The sequence below is a fragment of the Juglans regia genome, chromosome 2, assembly GCF_001411555.2.
Source record: "Juglans regia cultivar Chandler chromosome 2, Walnut 2.0, whole genome shotgun sequence".
In the NCBI taxonomy this organism is placed as follows: Eukaryota; Viridiplantae; Streptophyta; class Magnoliopsida; order Fagales; family Juglandaceae; genus Juglans; species Juglans regia.
This window is the reverse complement of record NC_049902.1, coordinates 8,776,597-8,800,007: the sequence shown is the minus strand read 5'-3', so window position 1 is coordinate 8,800,007 and position 23,411 is coordinate 8,776,597. Positions and strand designations below refer to the sequence as shown.

Here is a 23,411-nt window from a genome sequence, read left to right as displayed (position 1 = left end):
AGCCACAATGATCTATCCACGTCAGCATCAATCTGGCTTTGATAACTCAAAATCAGAAGTCAACAACCAATGGGAATTTGTCAGTTTGCTCATGCGAGGTTGGACCCCACCCTATCACCATTCACCAATCATTATTCACATTCTGTTTACAGGGCCAATAAATTGTCCGAAATCAGCACACTAAAATAACAGTCACGTTCATACCTCATGCAACCAAACCAATATCCACCTTAAGTGCTTCCAATCTCCAAGAGATCAACGGCCTGAAGTGCGTCTCTTCTTCTATTCAAACCCACCAGCCTCGTGACTTTAACAATGTGTTCTCATTTTAATAGCATCTATTTAAAGTATATACTTCTTTTTTAACACACTTTGAATCCACACGAATCCATAACCATCTTTCAAAACCTCGGAAGTCCGGGACGTGACTGAGAAAGAAAGAGGTTGACGAAGAAGACTCGAAGAACACAGCTCAAAGTGATGGAGAAAAGAAGGGTCAACGCCATGGCCATGGCTTTCTCACCCTGTAAGCTTCATTACTATCCTTAAGTTACATTCTTCTTCTTCTTTTTTCTTTTTCGATCTTTCGTTTTCTTTGATCTGTTGATGAATTTATGAATGATTACTGAGTTTTGCAAATTTTTTTTGAGTTTTTGGGTTGTTTGATATGCTTTTGAATTTTGATATTGTTGTTCTTGTTTAGCAGTTGCAATATCTTCTCTTGTTGCTTTTAGCACAGACATTGGACATTCGATTTGAACTATTTTTGGACAAAGGTTGTTGCGTATGAACTGGAATTTGCTTTTTTCCCTTTTTAATGTGGCCAATGAAATGTGCCACTCCGAACATTCGGACGCCAATTTTAGTATAACATGGCAAACTGTGTTTGCCGTATGTTGGATATGCAAATCATGGTCCATTTTTTATTTTACAACCTATATCGGGTTCCTTTATAGCATTTTATGGTTACCTTGTGTTTAAACTCTGATAATTGCAACAAAGAACTAGTCCTTTTCTTTTGGGTGTGGAAATATGCACATTTTTTATGCCAATTATATCTAGGTCTCTTTCTGATTCTTAGTTAAGCTTATTGTATAGTCATATTTTGGTATTATTTACTTGGCAGGCTTTTCCCCATTGCTATTTCTATTGCTCATTGTCGGGTGCACTGCAAGGCCCCTCTATCCACTCCCTAGTAAAGTAGCTGAGGGCACTAGAAAGCCGTTACAAATTTCTCGTCCATACAACATAGCACATCGAGGTTCAAATGGAGAGATTCCTGAAGAAACTGCTCCAGCATACATGGTAATTGTGGGCATGCCCATCTGGTAGATTTTTATATTTTTCAACCATTCTATACATATGTGATTTTGAGGTTGATCAGTTCATGCTGATAGGTGAAATAAAATCACTGAGCTAAAAGTTTCCAATTTCACATTTCTGTAAATGGTTTTTTTAACCTTCTATAAATGAACTTATTCATGTTGGTTAGTTACTTAAAACAAGTTTACAATCCACACCAATCAGAGTTTAAAACATATGCATAAAATGTGGGATTTGTGTGGGGTGTGGGTGAAATTGAGCTTTTAGCTCTGCATGCGCATGCCTGTTCATGTGCATAAGATGTAGACTCTCTTACAATTGTAGTGGTATAACAAACATTATCCTTTTCATTTTTTGTCAGCTATGCCAATTTAATTATGAGAAACCACTATTGGAAACAAAGTTTTGGGCACATTGTTTTTCCTAACTTGATGAGCCTCTTCTCTATCCTCGGAAAATATTGCCATAAAAATTACTTATTTTTGCAGAGAGCTATTGAAGAGGGTGCGGACTTCATTGAAACAGATATACTATCTTCCAAAGATGGCGTTCTGATATGCTTCCACGATGTTACACTCGATGCTACTACTGATATTTATCAACACAAGGAGTTCGCCAATCGTAAAAGGACCTATGAAGTCCAAGGGACAAACACCACTGGCTTTTTTACTGGTATGGAAGCCATTCAGCTTGCAACTTCCTTTTATCATTGCATTCCGAAGATTCGTCATATAGTCTAGCTGGCTAAAAGGTTAAGCTTAATGCATAAGCTACCAACAAACTTGCATTCTGTGTGTGTGTGTGTCTGTACGAGTATCTTGTTGTCTTCAATGCCCTTTTCTCCTACTGTTAGTTTGTCCTGTTATAAAGATTTATTTGAGTTCAAAAAATTTGAACATTAATTTAATTATGTGCAGTTGATTTCACAATAAAAGAACTGAGGTCACTGCGGGTGAGACAGAGGTATCCTTTTCGAGATCAACAATATAATGGTTAGTTTCTCTTTTTGGATAAATAATTTTTAGCATAGAAATTCCTTTCTTAATTTCACTAGATCATGTAAAATTTATTCTCTGCTCCGAATGATGTTTTTTCATAGTTTGCTACATTTCATGAGAGAAGAAATTCCTTTACTTAATTTCACTAGATCATGTAACATTGGCTACAACCAATTATTTGTATGTATTGCATCAGTAGCTAAATAGTATTATGCACCCAGAGTGCATCATACAACAAGTCACACTTGATTGGCTTTGGGTTGCCTCTGGTAGCCACTGCCTTGACGAAGCCCAATTGACAACTAATTCTAAAACTTGTAGCTAAGCTTTTCTCTTGGCCCCTTGGGCAAATTAGATGATAAGTGAGCTAGATTTAAATTTCAAATAATTTGTTCTTGTTAATTATATTCAGAGTGCTATTTAGAAGTTTTTTTTTTTGTATGATTTGTCTTAATATCAAAATATTGTTGAACCACTAAAATAAAATATTATACTGGTATTTAATTTAAGTTGGTGGTATTACAAGAACAAAGAGGTCAAACATATGTAGCCCAAGGTTGTCCCATCTTTTATTTTCAAAATTTTGCATTATGTCTGTATCTTTGTGACAATCTAATCTGTATGCTTATACCTCACATTAAGTCATAATCCATAGTTAAAAAAGAAGAAGAATATCTTGCACCTTGGTCATGGTTGCCTAGATCCTTATATCGAACCTTTGTGTATGATAGGCTACAAGTTTTTTTTATTCAATTTTAGGGCATTGTTGTTTCTTCACTTTATCTTTCATTTTCAAGGAAATATTTCCCTTTCAGTTGTGCCAGGTATTAAAATATTTAACTAGTTACATTTGTGCTCTATTCCTCAGGACAATTTACCATTATTACTTTTGAAGAGTACATTTCGATTGCACTGGATGCTCCCAGAGTTGTTGGAATATATCCAGAGATTAAGAATCCAGTATTTATTAACCAGCAAGTGAGTAATTTCTCCCTAAATTCTGCCAAAAAGTGGTTGTGCAGTACAAATTTCTTTGCTTTAAAACTCACCGAGACTACTTGGAGATGTTTGCGATACATAGGAATAACTAAATTTAGTAAATAAAAATACCATCTGTGACTAAGTTAACATACTTTGTGCTGTTAGACAATAATGAAACCTTTGAAAAGAGTGTTATCACATTGGTCTCCAAAATTTTTTATCAAGTGCCTTGATCTCCTCACTCCTCGCTCTTTTCTATGTTTGTTATAAGAAACTTCACAAATTTTTCCTGAGTGGAGAGAGGTGCCAAGAGCCCTTTGTATAGTATGCCAAAGTAACCCATCCCTCAAGACAATAACTTATAGGCCCAATAACTTCCTCTAAAATTCAATTACTTCAATAAATCAATTGGTTAGAAAACTAAAAATGCATGAGTTGAGATAACAAAAAAGATGCGTTAGGAATTAAAAGATTGTACTAGTTTTAAATGGAAATTATTAGCTTAATTAGTATATCCTTTTTATTTAATAACTCTAATTTTGGTTACATATATCATTTAATATTAATTTGAAATCATATATAAGAGGGGAGTGAATGATGTGGTTTTTTTATTGCTATACATTCTTTTATACACTAAATATTCTTCCCCTAACATATCAATCGATACCATCAACAGGTGAAATGGCCTGGTGGTAAGAGATTTGAAGACAAGTTTGTGGAGACACTCGAGAAGTATGGATACAAGGGTTCATATCTGTCAAAAGAGTGGTTGGCACAACCTGTATTCATTCAGTCGTTTGCCCCTACGTCACTTATATATGCCTCAAATCTGACAGGCTTGCCCAAGATTTTATTAATTGATGATATTACTGTTCCAACTCAAGACACTGATCAGGTTTGTATTCTCACTTGCATAACCTCCCTATTGACAGCAAACACAATTATTTGTTAACTTCTCTGCATATGCTTTATAAGTTTTTGGATTAATTTGGACTTGGTTTAGGTCCTTTTCGAGATTGAACATATGCTAAAATATTCTGGAGTATTTACATGTGTAGTCATGTAAGTTTTATTAACTGTCAATGAAAAGCAATGTCCTAGCAGTGCTATCAGGCTTTGTTTAATAAATATTTACCTTTTGTCAGAAAATGAATGTCTACAAAAACCATATATCCTATAGCAGAATCTATTTACTTACACTTTATCATACGGTTTTATATTTTCTACCTTCCTTAAAAGGAAAGTTATGTAATGAGTCCATAGTTGATAGACACTTGGCATCACATAAAACTCATTGTGTGGCCATGAATCATGGCTTTCCAGTTCAGAATCTATGTTCTATTTCTTTCATTTTTTTAACCTTAAATGCTCATCCAAAACATGTTCACCAATTCCTGGTTATGCAGTATGTTTTATTCTTCCATGATGAAATTTCCAATATTTGGTTTCCTGAGGGAATAAAATGACATTAATGATGTGCAGTCATACTGGGAAATTACTTCGGATAAGTACTTTGACTACATTAGGAAATATGTGGTGGGCATTGGACCTTGGAAGGATACTGTGGTTCCTGTTAAAGATAATTATTTGCAAACACCTACTGATCTTGTTGCTCGAGCACACTCCCATAACCTACAGGTACATTTCTTTTGTCAAAAGCTATTATTTTTATGGTTAGTTATATAAATAATTCTAATTTTTCGCAATCAATAGTCATTTTTGTTTAATGCTGCATTGATTTGTTTACCAGTCTCTCCAGCTTCTTTTTTGCTTTGATAATTTCCCATCAAACTGAACAGTGGAACACAAGAAATAAAGCCTGCCATCTTAATTTACAGTTCAAATGTTGAATAACAAACAGGGTTAAAAAATGATGCCGTTTCTTTCAAACAGTCTGTGGCACTCAGTGAATAACCAGGACAAAATTGTTAATATATTGAAATAGTTTTCACCCTAATTACTGAGCTTATGGCCAATGCTGTAAGCAAACGGTAAGTATTGGATCCCTGAACGTTTTTTCCCCATTGAGTAAAAATGCCTGCACTGCTGTGTTACAACAGCATTGACAATGAACAATACTTATCATTGGTCCAGCCAGAAATTAACGACACTCAGATACATAAGAGAGAGAATATCATGAATTGAACTAAGGCATGGCTATATGGAGCTGTAGATATGCGTTTCTTTCGTTCAAGAGAAAATTATAAGATGTATAGAACTCAATATTCTTTGAAAAGTTTTTTCAATGGTTATTCTTCATTGTGATCAGTCGTGGATAAGTTCTTTTACAACTTTAGGATTGGTCAATTTTTCTGGGTTAATATGCCTTCTCAACTGACAGATATCAAAAGGTAACCGAGGTAGTTGCTAGTGATAATTGCATGGTTTGGGTAGTGAACGTTGTTTGATATTAATTTATGGTTTTTTTTGTATGGCCAGTGAAATTTCTAATTCAGGTCTAAATTTAGTTTCAATATACTTCTCTAAGAATATTTCGCAAATTACCAGGATGCATTCAGTAGAAAATCAAAGCACTCTGGTCTTGGGTGCCAGCTCTCTTTCAATGTTCTCCTTGAAATCTTCACTTCAAGAACCTCACTTTCCTCAAACTCGCTCTCCATCCACGTGGCTTCCTCCACCCCAATAGCATCAAATGAAAGTACATCCAATTTTGGCCGCCAGCTGAACCATTAAGAGAAGAGACAGTTGTAAAATTGGACCATACACTCTTGATTTCTGTCTCCAGCTCACTTCCTCCTTCAGGATTATCTGCTCTAATTTTCTAGCAATATCTTCTCATGACACCTCTTCTATAAGGCTCTCTCTACCGATAAAATAGAAAAAGTGTTCATGCTCCTCGTTCCATTTCTTCAGATCTTTTCTTAAAGGTCTCAACTTGCAAGAAAATACAAAACTAGGGATCCAATAGCATAGATCAATCACCACTTCTTTACCTTGTCCACAAAAACCTCTGCCTTTAACCGCATGTTTTCAAATTTGAGAAAGAGGTAAGATGATGGATTGCTGCTCAATGTTCAAGTGTTGGGAAACTATCGACCGTTTGTTGCGTCTTAGTTAAGTTGCTAGGGCTTTCCTTTCTAAGCCACATTCTTCCACCTCTTCAGGATTAAAGGCAGAGGTATGGCGGATTGCTCCTTTGTGTCAATGTAAGGTATGTGGAAGGAAAGAAACATCCATGATTTTGAAGATCATGAGTGAACATCACTAGAGTTAAATACCTCCATGCTCAAATCACTGTAGGATTGGACAAACACTTAACACTTCTCATCCGCTGTAGATTTGCTGAACTCTCGTTCTCCTTCCTCCCTAACAAGGTGTTTTGCTTTGTCTACTTCCTATGTGCTTGGTTTGCGCCCCTGGCCTCTTTTATTAACATTTGGTATCTTCACTTGTAAAATAAGAAAAAGAAAAAAAAAAAACTAAATATTTTCTTCAGAAATATGATGCTTTAGATACTGATAGTCTGATACTGCATGGCTCTATCTGTATGGATCCCGTTGTTTGTAAATGAGTTTTATCTCATTTTCTTTTTTCAGATTTGTTGGCTGAGAAATTGACTTTCGCTTAACATTTCATAGTTTTTCACAAAATTCTTGAGCTGAATTGCAAATTTGGCATGGTGATTTCAATGCAGGTGCACCCATATACTTACCGAAATGAGAACCAGTTCTTACACTATAACTTTCATCAAGACCCATATCAGGAATATGGATATTGGATTAATAAGATAGGAGTTGATGGACTCTTTACGGACTTCACAGGCAGCCTCAATAATTATCAGGAATGGACCTCTTCTCTTGCTTTAAACGATAGTGATGATAGAGCTTCTAAGCTACTGCATAAAATTGCATTGATGGTCACTTCCTATGAAAAGGTATGAAAAGGCAAGAGTGTACCTATGATTATATGGCATCATCATTTTTATATGAATTCTCAGTGTACAACAAACAGCATGGCTTACACTCGGCAAGTCAAGGTCAATTTTCAGTTGTTTTCCTCCCAAACTCCTAATAAACCCTCTAGCTGCTGAGCTAATCAGTACAAAGTTTTGTAATTGGATTGCATTCAAGCTTGTATGTTGGTCCAGATAAAGCACTTTTCTTATCAATATGATTAAATAAAATTTGTTATATTTTATACGGTTGAATTTTCAGTCATAGCTTACATTACATTATCGACTTTGGAATTCAATTAAAATCCTGCCTACAACCAAACCAAAGCATCTAAAATGTGTTTATGAAAGCCATGATAGCATATTTACAGGCACAGGGAAACCAGACAACTATTGAGAGCCAACATGTTTGTTGCCCATGACTGACTGACTGACTGACTCATTACCAAGTTGCGGTTGGTGACTAATTTCTCATCACCAACCAATAAAACCATAAAAAAGAATAACCATTAAAGTGGTATTTCTCAATTACCTCCTACTACAAAGACTTGCTTTCATTTTAGGTTTATATCTTATGATGAATGAACACTTGAGTTGGTTTCAAATGGCCTAAAATGGGACAATATGATAGTTTGAGTATATATTAAAAAAAATAACTATACATTTTGGGTTTCTCGATGACGCTTCAAACAAAATTTGCACAGCATCGTGGAGTTTGATTCTTAGAGCTTGAGGGCAAGTCATTTTTATCCATTCGAAGCAATACTGCTCAATGGTAAAATTCAGTTATGTCAAATTAATTATCATTTTCCTAAAAAAAAAAAGGATATAAGAGTTGCAATGCCACAGGCATTAAACATTATATCAGGACATTTGTGATAGAAATCCATAGCTGGATAATCCGAAGACAAAAAGACACCTATATCATACACCTGAAAGGAAATATATTACAAGCAATGGTGTGACAGCCAACACTTGAAGCAAAAAACAGATTAGTCTTATCAACATCCAATTAAGAAACTTTTCCTAAGATTTAGATTGATGTGAAGGAATATTTTACCAAAGCAGCATAATAATACTAATAATCTTAATCACCCTATTTAGGAACTCTCATCTTGGATATCTCTTCCAGTAAAAATCTTGATTCAGCAGCAAAATCAACTGGAGCAACAGCCCTGACTGTGATCCTCTGCCTCTTTTCGTTATTGTACTCATGCTGAGCAACGCTAACCCGGAAAAGATGAGGATTCCATGTAGCTTGTTTCAGTTTCAGTTGGTATGAATTCTCTTCTTCCATCTGAAAAAAAGTATGATTATAAGATTTCACCACAGAGATGTAGATACTAGTCACCAAACATTTAACTTTGTTTACATGTTATTTACGAGTCAGATTGATTTTATTGGTAGTTTACCTGGGATTTCAGCTTATCAAGTTCGTCAGCAGAGCACCCAACAATTTTCTCTGCTTCTTCATTAAAAGTAGAGAAATATGCTTCACCACTCCCATCAGAAACTTTGACCACCATTATGTACCTAAAAGAGAAAAAAAAAAAAAAAAAAAAAAACAGTACAAAAGGTAAATCCGAAAGTCAATTTTGAAAATTCTACATGCATGTTGATTTTAGTCGTATAAAATTTCCCAAATTTTCACCTTAAGCTGCACTCTTCCTCATTTTTCTGGCACCCTTCACACCAATACCCAGACCCCAAAGCCTCTGTCACTTTTTTGCTGCAAGTTTTGCAAGCACGGTACCACATCGTTTGATCAGGCCTGATGAAGCTGATATATCCTCTAATGCTGAAAAACGCAGGCTGCCCAGAACAAAAACAAAGCCCAGATATTATTAAAACGGAAAACCCAACGTAAAGCTGCGGAAATAAACTTTCCGAGTCTAGTCCTAGAACATGGAAAATTTGTTTAATATTACAACGACCATATTGGAACCCTTTAAGAAAACACTGCAAAATCCCATAGAAGAGAATTCTATTTGCCCCATCACAAAAAGTTAAAACCATCAAAAGTAAAATTTTGCTTCAATGGGTAAATTCTTTAATGAATATTTACTCTTTAATATTACAAGTACTTGAAAAAATAAAAAGGAAATTCCTTTTAACAATGAAGAGCTCATCATAATACCTTGTCCTCGCCCAAGGATGGGTTTTTGGTGATATGAGAAATGGAGACTCGGTCCGAGTACATTGACCTCAATCCGTTCCTTGATGGGCTCATACCAGAGCTGACAGAAGCCATTGAACTTTCTTTACCCTCGGAATCATACCTGTCCCGGAAAAAAAATGTAGTTAAAAAATCATGGTCATAAGGCAAGAAGATGAGGCAATAGCCATATGGCCATTACATACCAGGATCTCAACTTCTTTGCTTCTGGTATATCTGGATCCACAAGTACTATACTTCTGCTAATCGCTGACAAAGATACGCCTAAAACAGCACATAAAGGAAAACATTATAAATGGAAATCTGTTGCCGTTTCTTTATACAGAACATGATACATCAATAATTGAGTTATTTCAAGCTTAAGAAATAGATGGTACCTTGAAAGTCCCCAACTTTTAGGGACTTAATTGCAACAATAGGAGATTTCTCAGCAATATCCAACAATTCCTGCCCTAAGTTAGTTGCATGCTCGTTCCACAAGGAGACCACAACTGTCTTTTTCCTGCAAAACAGATTTTCTTGGTTTGAGCATGACACAGAAGATGAATGTAGCATTAAGTGCATACTATTTACTTACGTCTCATCAGCAACAGTAATATCACGCTTTGGGATTGTCTCATTGTTACTCTTCCTCCGAATGCTCATTGTAGGAGACACATTTTGAACAACGCCAATAATATCTGAAAAATTATAGCAATAAATACAAGGAAAAAAATCATTAATATACGAGTAATACATCCCAAGAACAGATTCTCACCCACAAGCTCGTTAGCATTCACATAAGGACCTAACTGATCGATCTGGACAAAATTAAATTTTGTTTCAGGAACAAAGGCTTCTTCATTGCCAGCCTCTTCTACCTCTGAATTCTCATTCAAGGTCATCTCATAATCATTTTTCACTGTCTTAAACTGCTTGTTGGCAAGTTTTAGAGTTCCCTTTGAAATGTAATAAACCTTCCCTAATTGAAACCTGTCATAGAATTTCTTTGCAGCTTCATTGAACATTGTTGCTTGTATTTGTGTGCCCTGAAACAAAGAAACCAAAATATCATATTTACCAAAATTGAGATTCTGAAAACCCTGTATCAACGTGATTTAGTGGAAAATGAAATGTAAAAGTGTCTTCTATTTTGGTGTCTTACTTCTTCATCTGTTAACTCCACGTTGAAGACACAGCCTTCTCCTCTGGCATTCTTATATGTACGCATATTCCCTTTGCTTGTAACACGAACCTTTATGGTCCAACTGCCTTGGTATGGATTCAAGGATACCAAAGGAAAAACTCTTCGAGTCATGGACATCCGTGCAGCTGGGGCCATACTGAATTTAAGACAAGAAAGAACATCAATGCACATAAACCATTAAGCCCTGGGCACACATTACTTGAAGACGGAATAGCACAAGGTAGGTGCTAATTCAAATTCTACATTCCAAATGGATATTAACATTCTGACATATGACATTCAATACTCACTTCTCACGTTGCTCATGTACTATCTGAGCAGCCGATTTCGCAACGATCTCCTGCTTTGTCTTCAAAAGAATGCCAGGTCCTTCACTTTTTATCTCAGTCTTTATCTCATTTTCTTGCTTTGGTTTCAACAAAATGCCAGTTCCCTCGCTCCTGCACTCGGGCTTGATCTCCGTTTCTAGCTTGACCTCAGTTTTGATCTCCATTTCAAGCGAAGGAGAAACCACTTCGCATTTGGTGACAATTAGGTATCTGAAAAACAGCATTACGTAGTTTTCCAGACCCAATACAATTAGTATCTAACTGAGGCTTGCAGAAACTTAAAAAGACAGAAAGCATTGGCTTCTTTGGGAGTCTTTTGGAAGGGATGCTTACTTATCAGGCTTATTTGGAATGTCATTGAGAGTATAATCGAGGATGCGGATGAGACCCAGGTTTTGAATATTTCCCGACATCACTTCAGTACTCATATTTGATGGCAGAATCGCTCTTAGCTTCCTCTCTCCATCGCTAGCTGAAAACCTGGACGCATAACTCGGGGGTCAAAAGCTTCTTAAATTATGTGCAACCCCCACAATCTTTATTTAGACATGTTGAGTTTAGTAACAAAATTACACAAAATCATCAGCTCAGACATTGGGGCTACTGCGCTTAACCCTAAATTTCCAGTAAAGAAGAACAAAGAAAATACACGCTCACGCGAGGTTATGCCAAAGAACTATCAATTAGTTCAGCAAAAGATTATTATTAATACTTAAAAATTCAAATCTAATAGAACTCAGATGTATGTAGAAATTTCCGAATAAAAACAATATCCATGTAATTTTCCACCTATCAAATCGGGGATCCGACCAATCCTAATCACCAGATCAGGGCTAGTGTTTCTCCATTCGTACTAAAAGGAAGAGGCTCCAAAGCAACACAGATCAGAAAACAGATATACGCGTGTGCGTGTGTGTACAAAAGCACAGGCGGATTGGGAAGAAGAGAACAACTCACATGAAACGATTACCGGAAGTACCGGTGGCCTTGAGATCAACAACTTGGACAACGAGATCCGGAACATCGGACGAAGATTCCGGCGACGGGTTTGATAGTATAGTAGAGACCGCCTTTGGGGTCACGGAAATTGCCATTCTCTCTCTCTCTCTCTCTCTCTCTCTCAAACAGTGTTTTTGCTTTCGATTTGACGATGGGGGGGAGAGAGAGGCTCAGGCATTCTTGTAGTTGTGCTTTTCGGCGCCAAGTTTTGGTGGTTTTGGTTTTTTCAATTTCGCGCGCTGGCGCCAATTGTAATTTCCGGCGTCGAAATTCCACTTTTATCATTTTTGGATTTGACGAATATGTGGATTGGGCTGGGTTTGTCTTTCAACTCAGCTGGGGCCCATTGGGCCTTAAGGATAATAATGGGTCTGGCCTCTTTTATATATATATATATATATATATATATATATATAATATATCATTGCACTGAAATGAGGTTCATAAAAAAATATATAAAAAAAATCTAAATTTTTCACATAATCTTGTTTCAAATTATCTGAATAATACAATAATTCACATTAGTGATTGATTATTATCAAATGATTCAATCTTTTTTTTTTTTTTTATTGGGAGAGAGGGTTTCAAATTCCAGACCTCCATTTTGGAGGCTGGGGTTATGCCAATCAAGTCACAAGCTTTTGACGATTCAATCCTAATTATTATTCATTATTCGTTGTCGGTTTTTTTTTTTTAAATTATATCTCAAATAATATGTAGAAAATCTGGTAATTTATAAAAAGATTATCACGAACGAAGCTGTAAATTCAATCATAAATTGTGGATATTTTGTATTTATGTTTAAGCTCAAACCTATAATTATCAGTTGCAGACCTAAGCATGGCCAAATTTATTTATTATCTGGAAAATTTTATATGTAATTGTTTTAGCCTAACTCCAATTATTAGCACATTAATCTCCAAATTTTGATTGAGCATTTTGAGGTCCTCTCCCCTTATTATTAAATTTTTTTTTTCCCTTTGTTTTCATGTTAGTGAAGAGACATCTCACAGATTTTGCTTGAGTGGAGAGAAGAAGAACTAAGAGCTCTTTTATATGATATGTCCAACTAATCTTAATGATCAAGATTAATAACATTAATTTCTTTTAATTTAATCTGAAATTAAATAACCTGTGATGAATATATTTGTTACAAAACTAGAAATGCATGAGTTGAGAAAAAAACAAAAGGTAAAATCACCACTTCTCCCAAAAGTTTAGGTTGATGGGAATAGGTAGATTTTATTATTTTATATCTTAATATTCCCCCTCACTTGTGGACCATACTTCTCCTCAATGAGTAGGCCCAACAAATGGAATATTTAATTAAATGAGATGGAGTGTAGAGTCAAGGTTCGAACTCAGGACTTCTGTTATGATACCATGTGAAATCACCACTTGTCCCAAAAATTTAAGCTGATGAAAAGAGGTAGATTTTATTATTTTATATCTTAACAAAGGCATGTGTTGGAAAAACTAAAAAACTCCCTAAAGTGAAATTCATTAGCTTAGTAGATATATTAATATTCATTGAATAACTTGTAAGTTTGATAGCTAACTAAGGGGTAAATGAATACTTGACTCTGTAAAAACTATTTTTGTTCATTGTCTAGACACAATTACACACAGATGAAGGAGATTCCAAAATAAATTGCAGATTTTATTCTTCAACAAATTCTGATATGCCTGAAACTTCACACCATGGGTAATGAAACTCCTTCCATTACTCATTTTTGCCCCAATTCACACCATCAGTACAACGTATGAAGAGAAGGGAGAAAATAAGAAGAGTAAACACATGAACACATTGCTTTCTTTCACTATAATCTGAAAAGTTTGAAACCCTTATTGTTTTGCTGGAGATTCCATGACTAATCTTCCACTAACTCCTCTTGTTTCTGCTATTAGTTAAACAAAATGTCCTCACATACGACCCTAATGAGTGATTGTATATGACTCCCCTTTTATGATGGAGAATAACAAGGAGAAATAAATTGTAAAGCTACAAAAACATTACATAGGACTGCAATTTTACCATGACTTTTATGGTGATTGAATCTAGCGTTTATCTGGACCAAATATACATACCTTTGGTAGAGTCATTACTGACAAGATTTTGTGCAAGGGAAAAAGTTCAAACGACCCGATGTCCTAAAGAACAGAATGCACAACAAGAGAAACAAGATAGCCATCTCTTCTGTGCTGCCATAATCGAGATTACTGTGGAGCTTTGTGGCTGTAATTCTGGCTGTTGCTTTTGCTTCTCGGCAGGTACCTTTATAGAATCAACTTTTTCTCTATCCCCTATCAACCTTCAGAAAGAAAAAAACAAAAGCAAAAAAGAGTTCATCTATTTTTTCAACATATATATACATATGAAGTTAAAGCAGATTCAATAACCTAATTAGGAGTATTTCTTTTAGTTTCTTTCTTTATTTGAATGGATGACTGGAAGTATTTATAGGTAGATGCTTCCATTTTTCCCCAAAGTTGGTTATTTGCCATGACATTTTCCTTTATTTTAAAGGTTTCGGCTACCATGTCTTTTTTGGAGAAGCCAGATGATTAACAATTTAAACACCCAAAGCTTAGAAATAACCAAAAAGATAGATACATGTTAAGTAGTTCAAAGGAAACCAAATTAAGCATCAGCCTAAGTATTCAGACACAAAGCTGTAAGATGTACTCTTTTACTTTTTTTTTTTCTTTTTTGCTAATTTAGAATGAGAATTGAGATTGACTTAGCTTACACTGGAAAAGCGAAAGATTTGGTACTCCCATCTGAATGAGTCGAAAGGCTAGACAAATGAGACGCTTTCTTAGCAAGAGATGGACTTTCTTTTGTCTCATCTTCTTCATTTTGCTTTGTATCGCCCCTCTTTGTCTCTGTGGCTGTTGCTTCATTTCTTCCAGAACCCTCATTTAAACTTGATTTTTTTTGTGCAATGTCGGTTAATTGATTTGATGGAGGCTGGTTACTTGACAAGTCAATGAGCGTACCGGATATGGGTGCTTCACCAGGCTTTCCTAGCTCACCAGATTTACTTAACCAGAAGAGTTGTTCATTGGTGAAACTCATGTTCCCCATGTGAATACTGAACAACGATTCATTGGAATGGATACTCCAATCCACTGGAGCTGTAGATTTAGTTCTAGCAAAAACATGAGATGGAATCCTATATGTAACGGGAGTAGAATCACCGGGTCTCTCCATCACCTGCACAGGAGGAAATTGTGTTGCTGACTCGTCAGTTGTGCTTGGTCCATTACTATGGCTAGAAACTACCAATGGTGGTGTCAGCGTTGCCAACTCATGACTAGATTGTTCATGCTTGCCCTCAGGGTTGTCTGGAATATTCCCGTTGTTAGAAGCTGAAGCTAATCTATTGTCCTTGTCAAGGCTGGGAGAGCATTTTCCATCTGCAGGGGAGTCAGTGGTTGCATTTGCACTAATTTCCAAGGAGTCTTCAGACAGTGTTTCAGATGATAAGGATGATGATGAAGATAACACTTCTAAATTTTCGTTCCTAGAGTGATCAGCTTCACCAGTTGTTGTACTTGCACGTGCCCCCAAATCACCATATGTTATTTTCCCAGTTTCAGATTCCAAAACTGAAAGCTTCTGGATTGACCCAGATGATAAGGATGGTGATGATAAGAGTTCTGACTTTTCATTCCTGGAGTGATCAGCTTCATCAATTGTTGTACTAGCATGTGCCCCCAAATCACCATTCGTTGCATTCCCTGTTTCAGATTCCATAATTGAAAGCTTCTGGTTTGATTCAGCTACCAAAAGTACAGGGCCAGTGTCATCAGGAAGTTCAGTACTGAGGCTAGCATTGCCCTCGGGGGACTTATTGGTTGCATCTGCTTGCAAATGAAAGAGCCCTTCGGATTTGGATTGAGATTTAGATGATGAACATGATGATGAGGAGGAGGACAACGACGACGACGATGAGCGGCTTAAGCTTTTGCGTGGAGTGGACAGATTGGCTTCAGCTTGTGTGCTGTCAGAAAGGGCCTCAAAATTTCCATCAATTTGGCTCTCGTGTCCAGGTTCCAAAATTAATAATGTTTGTGTTGATTCTTGCTCCAAAGGTCCAGTGCCATTGTTGTGGTTGAGTTTTGGGGTCACGGTATCACCTGCAGTTGATGCAAGTGCATCCACTTGGAAGGTGTCCTCCATTGAAGATTCAGAAGCAGAAGATGATAATGATGATGCGTGAACTAACATTGTCCAGGGGCACAAGAACTGCCTTCATGGAAAATCAAGGACCAATGTCTCCTCAATGTCTGATTTATCAAATATTATCTGGCCTTATCCTGTCAAAAGAAGAGGGTATGAAACAAGAGTAAAAGATTATATTCACGATCTTTTCACTGTTATTGATTTCCTAACTGAATGATATAATGGCAATAAAATTTTTTATAAGCATGACATTGCCAGCCAATTTGCGTGTGTTTTGGGTGTAGGAGTAATGCTACATACAGTCATGGAATGTACAAATGCCGTGCAATAGCTTTGAAGAAAAGTGGGGTCTACTATTAAAAATTTTATTTTATTTTCTTGTGGGTCCCGCATTTATTTACTTTTTTCAAAGTGATTGCGCGATGTTTGTACACTCACGACTGCAACTATTATTTCTCAAGATTGTATTTAATGCAGGATGGACCAAGAACCAAGAAGAGGTTCCCCCCCAACCCCCAATCTTCTCATAAAATGGGTTTCATTTGATTTTCTTTGATACATTGCTTTAACTTTTGTTAGTATATTCTACTTATAAAAAAAACTTTTGTTAGTATATTCTGGCACTATTAGTCTGGTCCCCTAAGACAAAGATTCGGGTTTCGCCACTGATGGTAGAACACAAGAGTATTCACTAAACCCTCATGGACACAGAGACAGCAAATATACCTCCATCCATACATACTCAAATATATGCATAAATGCACAAATGTATGATTTTTCTGGGTTCAGGTAGTCACATCATGCAAATCAAATGGTGGAATTCTGCTCACCCTCCTGACAAACGATTTCATGTTTTGCATATTACCTCGACCTGTTCAGGCGCAATCCCTTGTCATTAGAATTTGGTTTTAGGTTGTCTACCAATCCATGAAAAACAATTATTTCCATTAAATTTTTTTGATATATTAATGAATTTAAAGCTACAAGCTAACATGCAGATGGGCATATATATATATATATACAAGGCAAACATATCAAGGAAAGAAACTAATGAAAGGGTAGAGTGAAAGACATACACATGTTTGAATTAGGGCAAAATTTAGGTGGAAACAGCAAGCATCCCAAAATGCCAAAGAGAATGATGCTGGTTCCAGCCCAAATGGCCAGGCAATCGGCAAATCCCCCTTTCTGTAACTTTTACGTCAAGAAATGTTGGAAGGTTAGAGATGAAATCAAGAAAGTGAAATTGGCAATGGTAGAGACATGGTAAATGGAAGGCCTTGCATATTTGTAGGCATTTCTTTCTATCTTTGTTCAATCTCAGGCCAGGAGCAGTTATTTGCTATTCCCCCAAAACAAATGCTTTGTTACTTTCTGTTACGTCCATCATTATTAGACAATGTTAACTCACATCTTATGATTCTCGTAAGTTTAAGTTTTTAAATATTTTATTTGTTGGGTTTATTTATGAATAAATTTATAAATAATTAAATCAATTTCTTCTCGTCGGTTTAAACTTTTGAGATAAATAATAATTTTATAAAAATACGGACAATTATCTAATATATTATTATTAAAATAATAATCATTTAAAATATATTTGAAATAAATAATTACACAATCTATGTCGAATAACATCATTTTTCAGGAAGATAATCACTTCCTGGTTTTACATTAATGGAAAATGCTAGTTAGCTCCTTGGATTTATCCCTTGGGTTTGACTGTTAGTGTATTTTATATTTTATATTTTTAAATGTTTAAGAAAGTAACCACTAATTAATTTGTATATCTTTTTCTTTCTTAAATGTTTAAAAAAATTTTAAAAAATGTTAAAAAAAAAAAGCTCAACTAGCAATTGGCGATGGCCGAGTAGCATTTTCCTTACATTGATAGGCTTTTATTTGTGGATTTTAAGTTTATTATATGAGAAGAGATACACATACAACTAATTCACAATTATTTCAAGTCTCCATAATAAAATGATAATTTTTTTTAATTGAAACACTTCAAATTCAAAGTAAAACTCAAAGAAATTTGAAAAAAATTATATTTTATTTAATACTTGTGTAAAAATTATGCAGTAGTCGGATGTTTATCATTTTTGTTATTGCAAACATTTTAGATTTGTAAATAATATATATATATATATATATATATATATCAACTTTGTTTGAATTAGTTTTAATCGACTAGGTTATGAATGAGCGGACTTTAACGATCTTTAACTTAGTCAAGCTGAGTTAAATCAAGTGTGTCATTTACTAATCGAACGAGTTTTTACTTTAACGAGAGTTTTTTTTCCCCTCATGATCAGTTGAGCTTAGTTTAAGTCTAACTAGCCAGGTATTGGGTGAACAATTGTACAAACAGTTTCATTCATAGTCCTATACATTGGTTATAAATGATTAACAATTAGATAATTGTAATTTTTATTAAGGTAATGAAAATAATAATGAGTAATGCTACATACAGTCGTGGAATGCGCAAACATCGTGCAGTCACTTTAAAAAAGAGTGGGGTCTACTATTAAAAAATTAATTTATTTTCATATGGGTCTCATATTTATTTACTTTTTTCAAAGCGACTGCATGGTGCTTACACACTCACGACTGTAAGTATCATTTCACAAGAATAATACAAACTATTTTGCATGTTTGATAGGTTCTTAATGCCTTCAGGGGAAAGTATATATTGCTTTTTGCCTAGCTCTTCGGGTGCCCATGGTTTATGGGGTCAACAAAGTCTTTTTCTTACCTGGTTTTAATCAAATATTTAATGTGTTTCAATTATATTGAGTCGAAAAAACAAAGAGGGGTAGAAACAAGAAAAGCATTGCCTCGTAGCGAGATTAAGATGAGATGAGATGAAAATGACCTTAGCATTTTTCTTCCTCGACCCTCAACCATTTGGTGTGACAATCTCAATATCATAGCCCTTGCATCCAAACCTATTTTTTATGCAAGAACCAAACACATTGAGGTCAATTATCATTTCATCGGTGAGAAGGTTCTCAGCCATGAAATTCAAACAAAGTTCATTTCTTCTCTTGAGTAATGTGCTGATATCTTCACCAAGGTTTAGCACTGTAAGGTTTCTTTTCTTACGTGACAAGCTCATGCTTAGAGCACCTCCCATGAGTTTGTAGGGGGTGTTAATCACCAATCTTCATATGGTGTTTAACTTGATTCTAGCACTAAAAATCAGCATAGAAATGATTAGGCAGATCCTACTGTTATAATCTCTGTTGCTTGACATGCTCTTTAGTTTCCATGATTAGTTTTTTGTATCCAATTGTATAGTTTTAAATTCACTAGTTGTAATTACTTTGACGGTGCACCAGTGTGTATATAAGCCATACAAAGCATCAATGAGATCATTAAGCTTTTCTCAATATCTGATTTCTTACATGTATCAGTCAGGTTTTAATAATATGGCAATGACAAATATTGCTGGAGAGAACAGGATAGGGCCACATATCAGAATGAATTAATTCTTTAGGATGAGAAGAATTAGAAAAGGCAAGAAAATTAACCTTTTATTCTTTGCTAATTTACATGATTCACAAATAGTAGAAGATAGGGCTATAAATGAATCAGTCTGTCCGATAGCCCGCTCGGTACTCTCTCAGTTAAATTTGAATCGAACTTGACTCGTGAAAAAAAAAAAAAAAACTTGTTCTTGAAAATAGATACCTGCTCGAATTGTAAATGACATATACCCAACAAAACTCGACTCAACTCGGCTAAGGCTCGATTGTTTATGCTCGAGTCGACTCGTTAGCTCGATTCAGTTAAAATTCATTCATATATTGATAAATATATACATACACACACACACACACACACACACACACACACATATATATGTAGTATCTAATAATATAAGCATACCACTTTTATAATTAAATATATAATATCTAATCTAATTACTTATATCTATATAGTGGATATATTTCATAAGTATATTTTATAATTTGTATAATAATTAGTCGATAAAATTTAATAATTTCATATACTAATATGTAGGAACCATATATGAAATAGATATATGCTATCATATTAAGTGTATATATTAATAATATATGTAGGCATATAATATATTGTTATTTTGAATAAATATCAACTAGTTAGATATTAATTATTTATAAACTTTTTAAACTTTTATAATTCAATAGAGGTTCTACTTGTTAGTTGTATTAATTTAATATTAGATTTTTCATTTATTTAATTTATTAATTATTAAATCTTATTAAAAAAATTTAAAAAAAAAACTCAACTCGAACTTGTTTGTAGGACGAGCTCGAGCTCGAGTTGAGAGTTTAGCTTATCGAGTCGAACTCAAACAAAGAATGAAAAAAAAAATTCGAGTTCGAGTATTTTGAATCGAGCCGAGCTCGGCAAGCCAAAGACCGGCTCGGCTCGGCTCGATCACAACCCTAGTAGAAGACAACGACTGATCATGAGTCTGAATGACACAGTGAACTATCTCATGAGCTGGTCGATTATGTCATGTGAAAAGAGTAGACTTGATCCCAAGAAAGAAAATTAGTTGCTTTGATTTATTGAGTAACAGTTGTTTCAGGTACAAAGGATAAAGGCCAAGAATTTGATTTCATTATTGTCCTGATTTGATTTTTACAATGATTATAATATTTGACTTATCTAACCTCCATGTAATTTATGTTTTGTATTCAACGCAATTAAGTATAGTAAAGATGTAGCCCTTAAAGTCCCTCTCCCTCATTCTTCTAATCTCATCCCTTGGTTGGGACTTTTGATATTTGACACATGGACTTGGTCTCGTCGTGTTAAATGTATATTCTTTACTTCCTGTTGTATTAAATTTTTTATTTGCATCACTCAATCTTATCCCATTAAGCACGTTGAGTTTCACATCAAATGTCTCACCTTCATCAAATGCCTCACCTTCTACTTCTTATTATCATAATCGAGAATTGTTTGTTGGCCATCTCTTGTAAAACCCCTTGCTTTTTAATCCTCGACTCCTCTTAGACTATGGCTCATTTATCGTATATGTTTATGCAAATTTAAGTATGCATGCGGCATGTCCTAACAACCTGCAACTAGTAGGAAGCTCGGAGAGCCTAGTGGGAGATGCCTTCGATATTTAAGACTGCGTTTGGTTGCAAGACTCAGCTAAATTCAGTCTAATTTTAAATTGAGTTTAACATCCAAACACCCAACTCTCAAATTACTAAACTCATCTCAACTCAAAACCTCCTTACATGTGGAACCTACAACTTTTTTTAACTTAACACATATTTTTACATGTGACTCACAACCTTTTTCAACTTTCTATAAAAAATATTAAATTCATTTTAACATCCAAACACACTTTAAACTTAGTTTAGATGAGCCCCATATAACTCACTCCACTACTAAATTCACTACTATTTATAAAGAACTGAGCTCAACTTAGGCCTCGTTTGTTTTCGGAGATGAGATGAGATGAGATGAGATTAAAGTTAAAAAGTTGAATAAAATATTGTTAGAGTATATTTTTTAATATTATTTTTGTTTTGGGATTTGAAAAAGTTGAATTGTTTATTTTATTTTGTATTGGAAGTTGAGAAAGTTGTAATGATTAGATGAGATGAGATGAGATGAGATGAAAAGTTTTTCCAAAACAAACGAGGCCTTAACATCCAAACGCAGCCTAAGTCAGTGGGGTATTAAGCTCTTACTGTAACCAATGAAAAATGTCTCAATAGTATGTACCTGGTAGGTTGAGGTGACCTAATAAGGCAAGACCTATCCATAGGTATGATTCTCAGTGTCCAGTTTGGTGTGTTATCTTTTGGAGCACGATTAGGTTGTTGGTGGCACCCATTCGAGACAAATATCTTGCTTGAACTTATCCTTATAGATCTATATGTTGTTAAGATATGGTTGGTTAGGTTTCCATATTGGTTACACTTTTCTAGGGTTTATCTCTATGGATTGTCCTCGATATTATAGGGATACGAGCGGTTGACTTTATCCCTAAACTTATATGGTGTGTTTGATATTGTTTATCCTTTAACCGCACTTTATCACATGGATCTCATGTGGCCATACCTTTAATCTTATGAGACTCTTTTCCCGCCTACTAAACATATTTATGCCTAAAATTACCTTGCAAATTCTTTGCCAACAGGAATTTTTTTCTTTTTTAAACTCCTTTTTACCTTCTCTTTCCACTTCATTCATTTCAAATTTGCTCCCTTTAATCTAGACATGTGTTATACCCTTGTTGCACACACAATTTGTGCATTCCTTCTGTTTGATGGTTCACCTACCACCCCATGATTCACCTCACCGTGTATTGTATAATCTGTAGGCTCGTTTGACACATGTTGTAATGCCCCGGTCCCACATGGGTCGGAGAGTTACTTCCTAGCACTTAAACTCACATTCCAACAATATAAAAATAGACTCCAAATTCCCAATATCATTTAGAAAATTTGATTCAATCTAATTTCCTCAATATAACCAATTTTTCAAAAATGACAAGTCATCACAACACAATAAAATTTCTTAACAAAATTCAACAATACTCATAAAAAACTTCCTATGCTTGAACCACTACACATAAATCATCTCACTCAATGCCTCATAATCTTGATCCTTAGCTGAACCAACATAATATCTGAAAAATATTGTGGAGATAAGGGGGTGAGTTATCAACAACTAGTAAGCAGAGAGCATATACTAGCATGTAAACATGAGCACTTATAAAGTTCGGTATGCAGAACAAGACATTTACTTTCAGAATGCAGAAATAACAAATTTTCTTTCAGAATGCATAAACAAAACTAGTTACAAAACATCGGAGCGAAATTTTCAGAAAAACAAACTTGTTCCCAAAAAGAAAATCCATTGGCATTTCCAAACTGAAACATTAGAATCATATCATCTCTTAGCATCACATCGGGACAAATACCATGTTTAACCCCCGTGGTAGGGTTATAAACCACCATTATACCCGTGGCTGGGCCATATTCCATGTTTCACCCCCGTGGTTGGGTTATAAACCACCATTATACCCGTAGCTGGGCCATATTCCATGTTTCACCCCCGAGGTAGGGTTATAAACCACCATTATACCTGTGGCTGGGCCATATTCCATGTTTCACCCCCGTAGTAGGGTTATAAACCACCATTATACCCGTGACTGGGCCGTATACCATGTTTCACCCCCGTAGTAGGGTTATAAACCATCATTATACCCGTAGCTGTGCCTTAACAGAAACAGAACAGATATCATCGGAATCCGATTACAATCATATACAGAATCAGAACTTCATGCCAAGGTTT

General features: G+C 35.2%; 3 protein-coding genes across 3 annotated transcripts; 1 reads left to right on the top strand and 2 right to left on the bottom strand.

The window, feature by feature from the left end:
- Positions 1-372: 372 nt before the first annotated feature.
- Positions 373-7,310, top strand: LOC108994221 (glycerophosphodiester phosphodiesterase GDPD6). Its single transcript, XM_035687904.1, has 8 exons — positions 373-526; positions 1,127-1,305; positions 1,812-1,995; positions 2,241-2,315; positions 3,190-3,299; positions 3,979-4,197; positions 4,785-4,940; positions 6,958-7,310. Exons 1-8 carry the CDS (start codon positions 481-483, stop codon positions 7,201-7,203), a joined length of 1,215 nt encoding a protein of 404 aa, XP_035543797.1. The 5' UTR covers positions 373-480; the 3' UTR covers positions 7,204-7,310.
- Positions 7,311-8,112: 802 nt separating this feature from the next.
- On the bottom strand, positions 8,113-12,102 carry LOC108994160 (replication protein A 70 kDa DNA-binding subunit B). The gene is made up of 12 exons (XM_018969278.2): positions 11,864-12,102; positions 11,240-11,386; positions 10,868-11,116; positions 10,536-10,713; positions 10,149-10,419; positions 9,969-10,071; positions 9,769-9,893; positions 9,577-9,655; positions 9,353-9,494; positions 8,867-9,027; positions 8,628-8,748; positions 8,113-8,512 (listed from the first exon to the last, which is right to left on the bottom strand). Exons 1-12 carry the CDS (start codon positions 11,998-12,000, stop codon positions 8,312-8,314), a joined length of 1,914 nt encoding a protein of 637 aa, XP_018824823.1. The 5' UTR covers positions 12,001-12,102; the 3' UTR covers positions 8,113-8,311.
- A 1,387-nt stretch (positions 12,103-13,489) lies between these two features.
- On the bottom strand, positions 13,490-17,432 carry LOC108994162 (uncharacterized serine-rich protein C215.13-like). Its single transcript, XM_018969281.2, has 3 exons — positions 17,171-17,432; positions 14,656-16,228; positions 13,490-14,217 (listed from the first exon to the last, which is right to left on the bottom strand). Exons 2-3 carry the CDS (start codon positions 16,137-16,139, stop codon positions 14,040-14,042), a joined length of 1,662 nt encoding a protein of 553 aa, XP_018824826.1. The 5' UTR covers positions 16,140-16,228; positions 17,171-17,432; the 3' UTR covers positions 13,490-14,039.
- Positions 17,433-23,411: the final 5,979 nt, after the last annotated feature.

Excerpts from the sequence above, each read along its gene's own strand:
- LOC108994162 (XM_018969281.2), bottom strand. The coding sequence starts at position 16,139 with ATGTTAGTTCACGCATCATCATTATCATCTTCTGCTTCTGAATCTTCA. Across the intron at positions 14,218-14,655 it reads AAATCTTTCGCTTTTCCAGT|GTTGATAGGGGATAGAGAAA; the intron begins GTAAGCTAAGTC and ends TTCTTTCTGAAG.
- LOC108994221 (XM_035687904.1), top strand. The coding sequence starts at position 481 with ATGGAGAAAAGAAGGGTCAACGCCATGGCCATGGCTTTCTCACCCT. Across the intron at positions 1,306-1,811 it reads AAACTGCTCCAGCATACATG|AGAGCTATTGAAGAGGGTGC; the intron begins GTAATTGTGGGC and ends TTATTTTTGCAG. Across the intron at positions 2,316-3,189 it reads TCGAGATCAACAATATAATG|GACAATTTACCATTATTACT; the intron begins GTTAGTTTCTCT and ends TCTATTCCTCAG.
- LOC108994160 (XM_018969278.2), bottom strand. The coding sequence starts at position 12,000 with ATGGCAATTTCCGTGACCCCAAAGGCGGTCTCTACTATACTATCAAAC. Across the intron at positions 10,420-10,535 it reads TGGAGTTAACAGATGAAGAA|GGCACACAAATACAAGCAAC; the intron begins GTAAGACACCAA and ends TCTTTGTTTCAG. Across the intron at positions 9,656-9,768 it reads AAAAGTTGGGGACTTTCAAG|GCGTATCTTTGTCAGCGATT; the intron begins GTACCATCTATT and ends GTGCTGTTTTAG.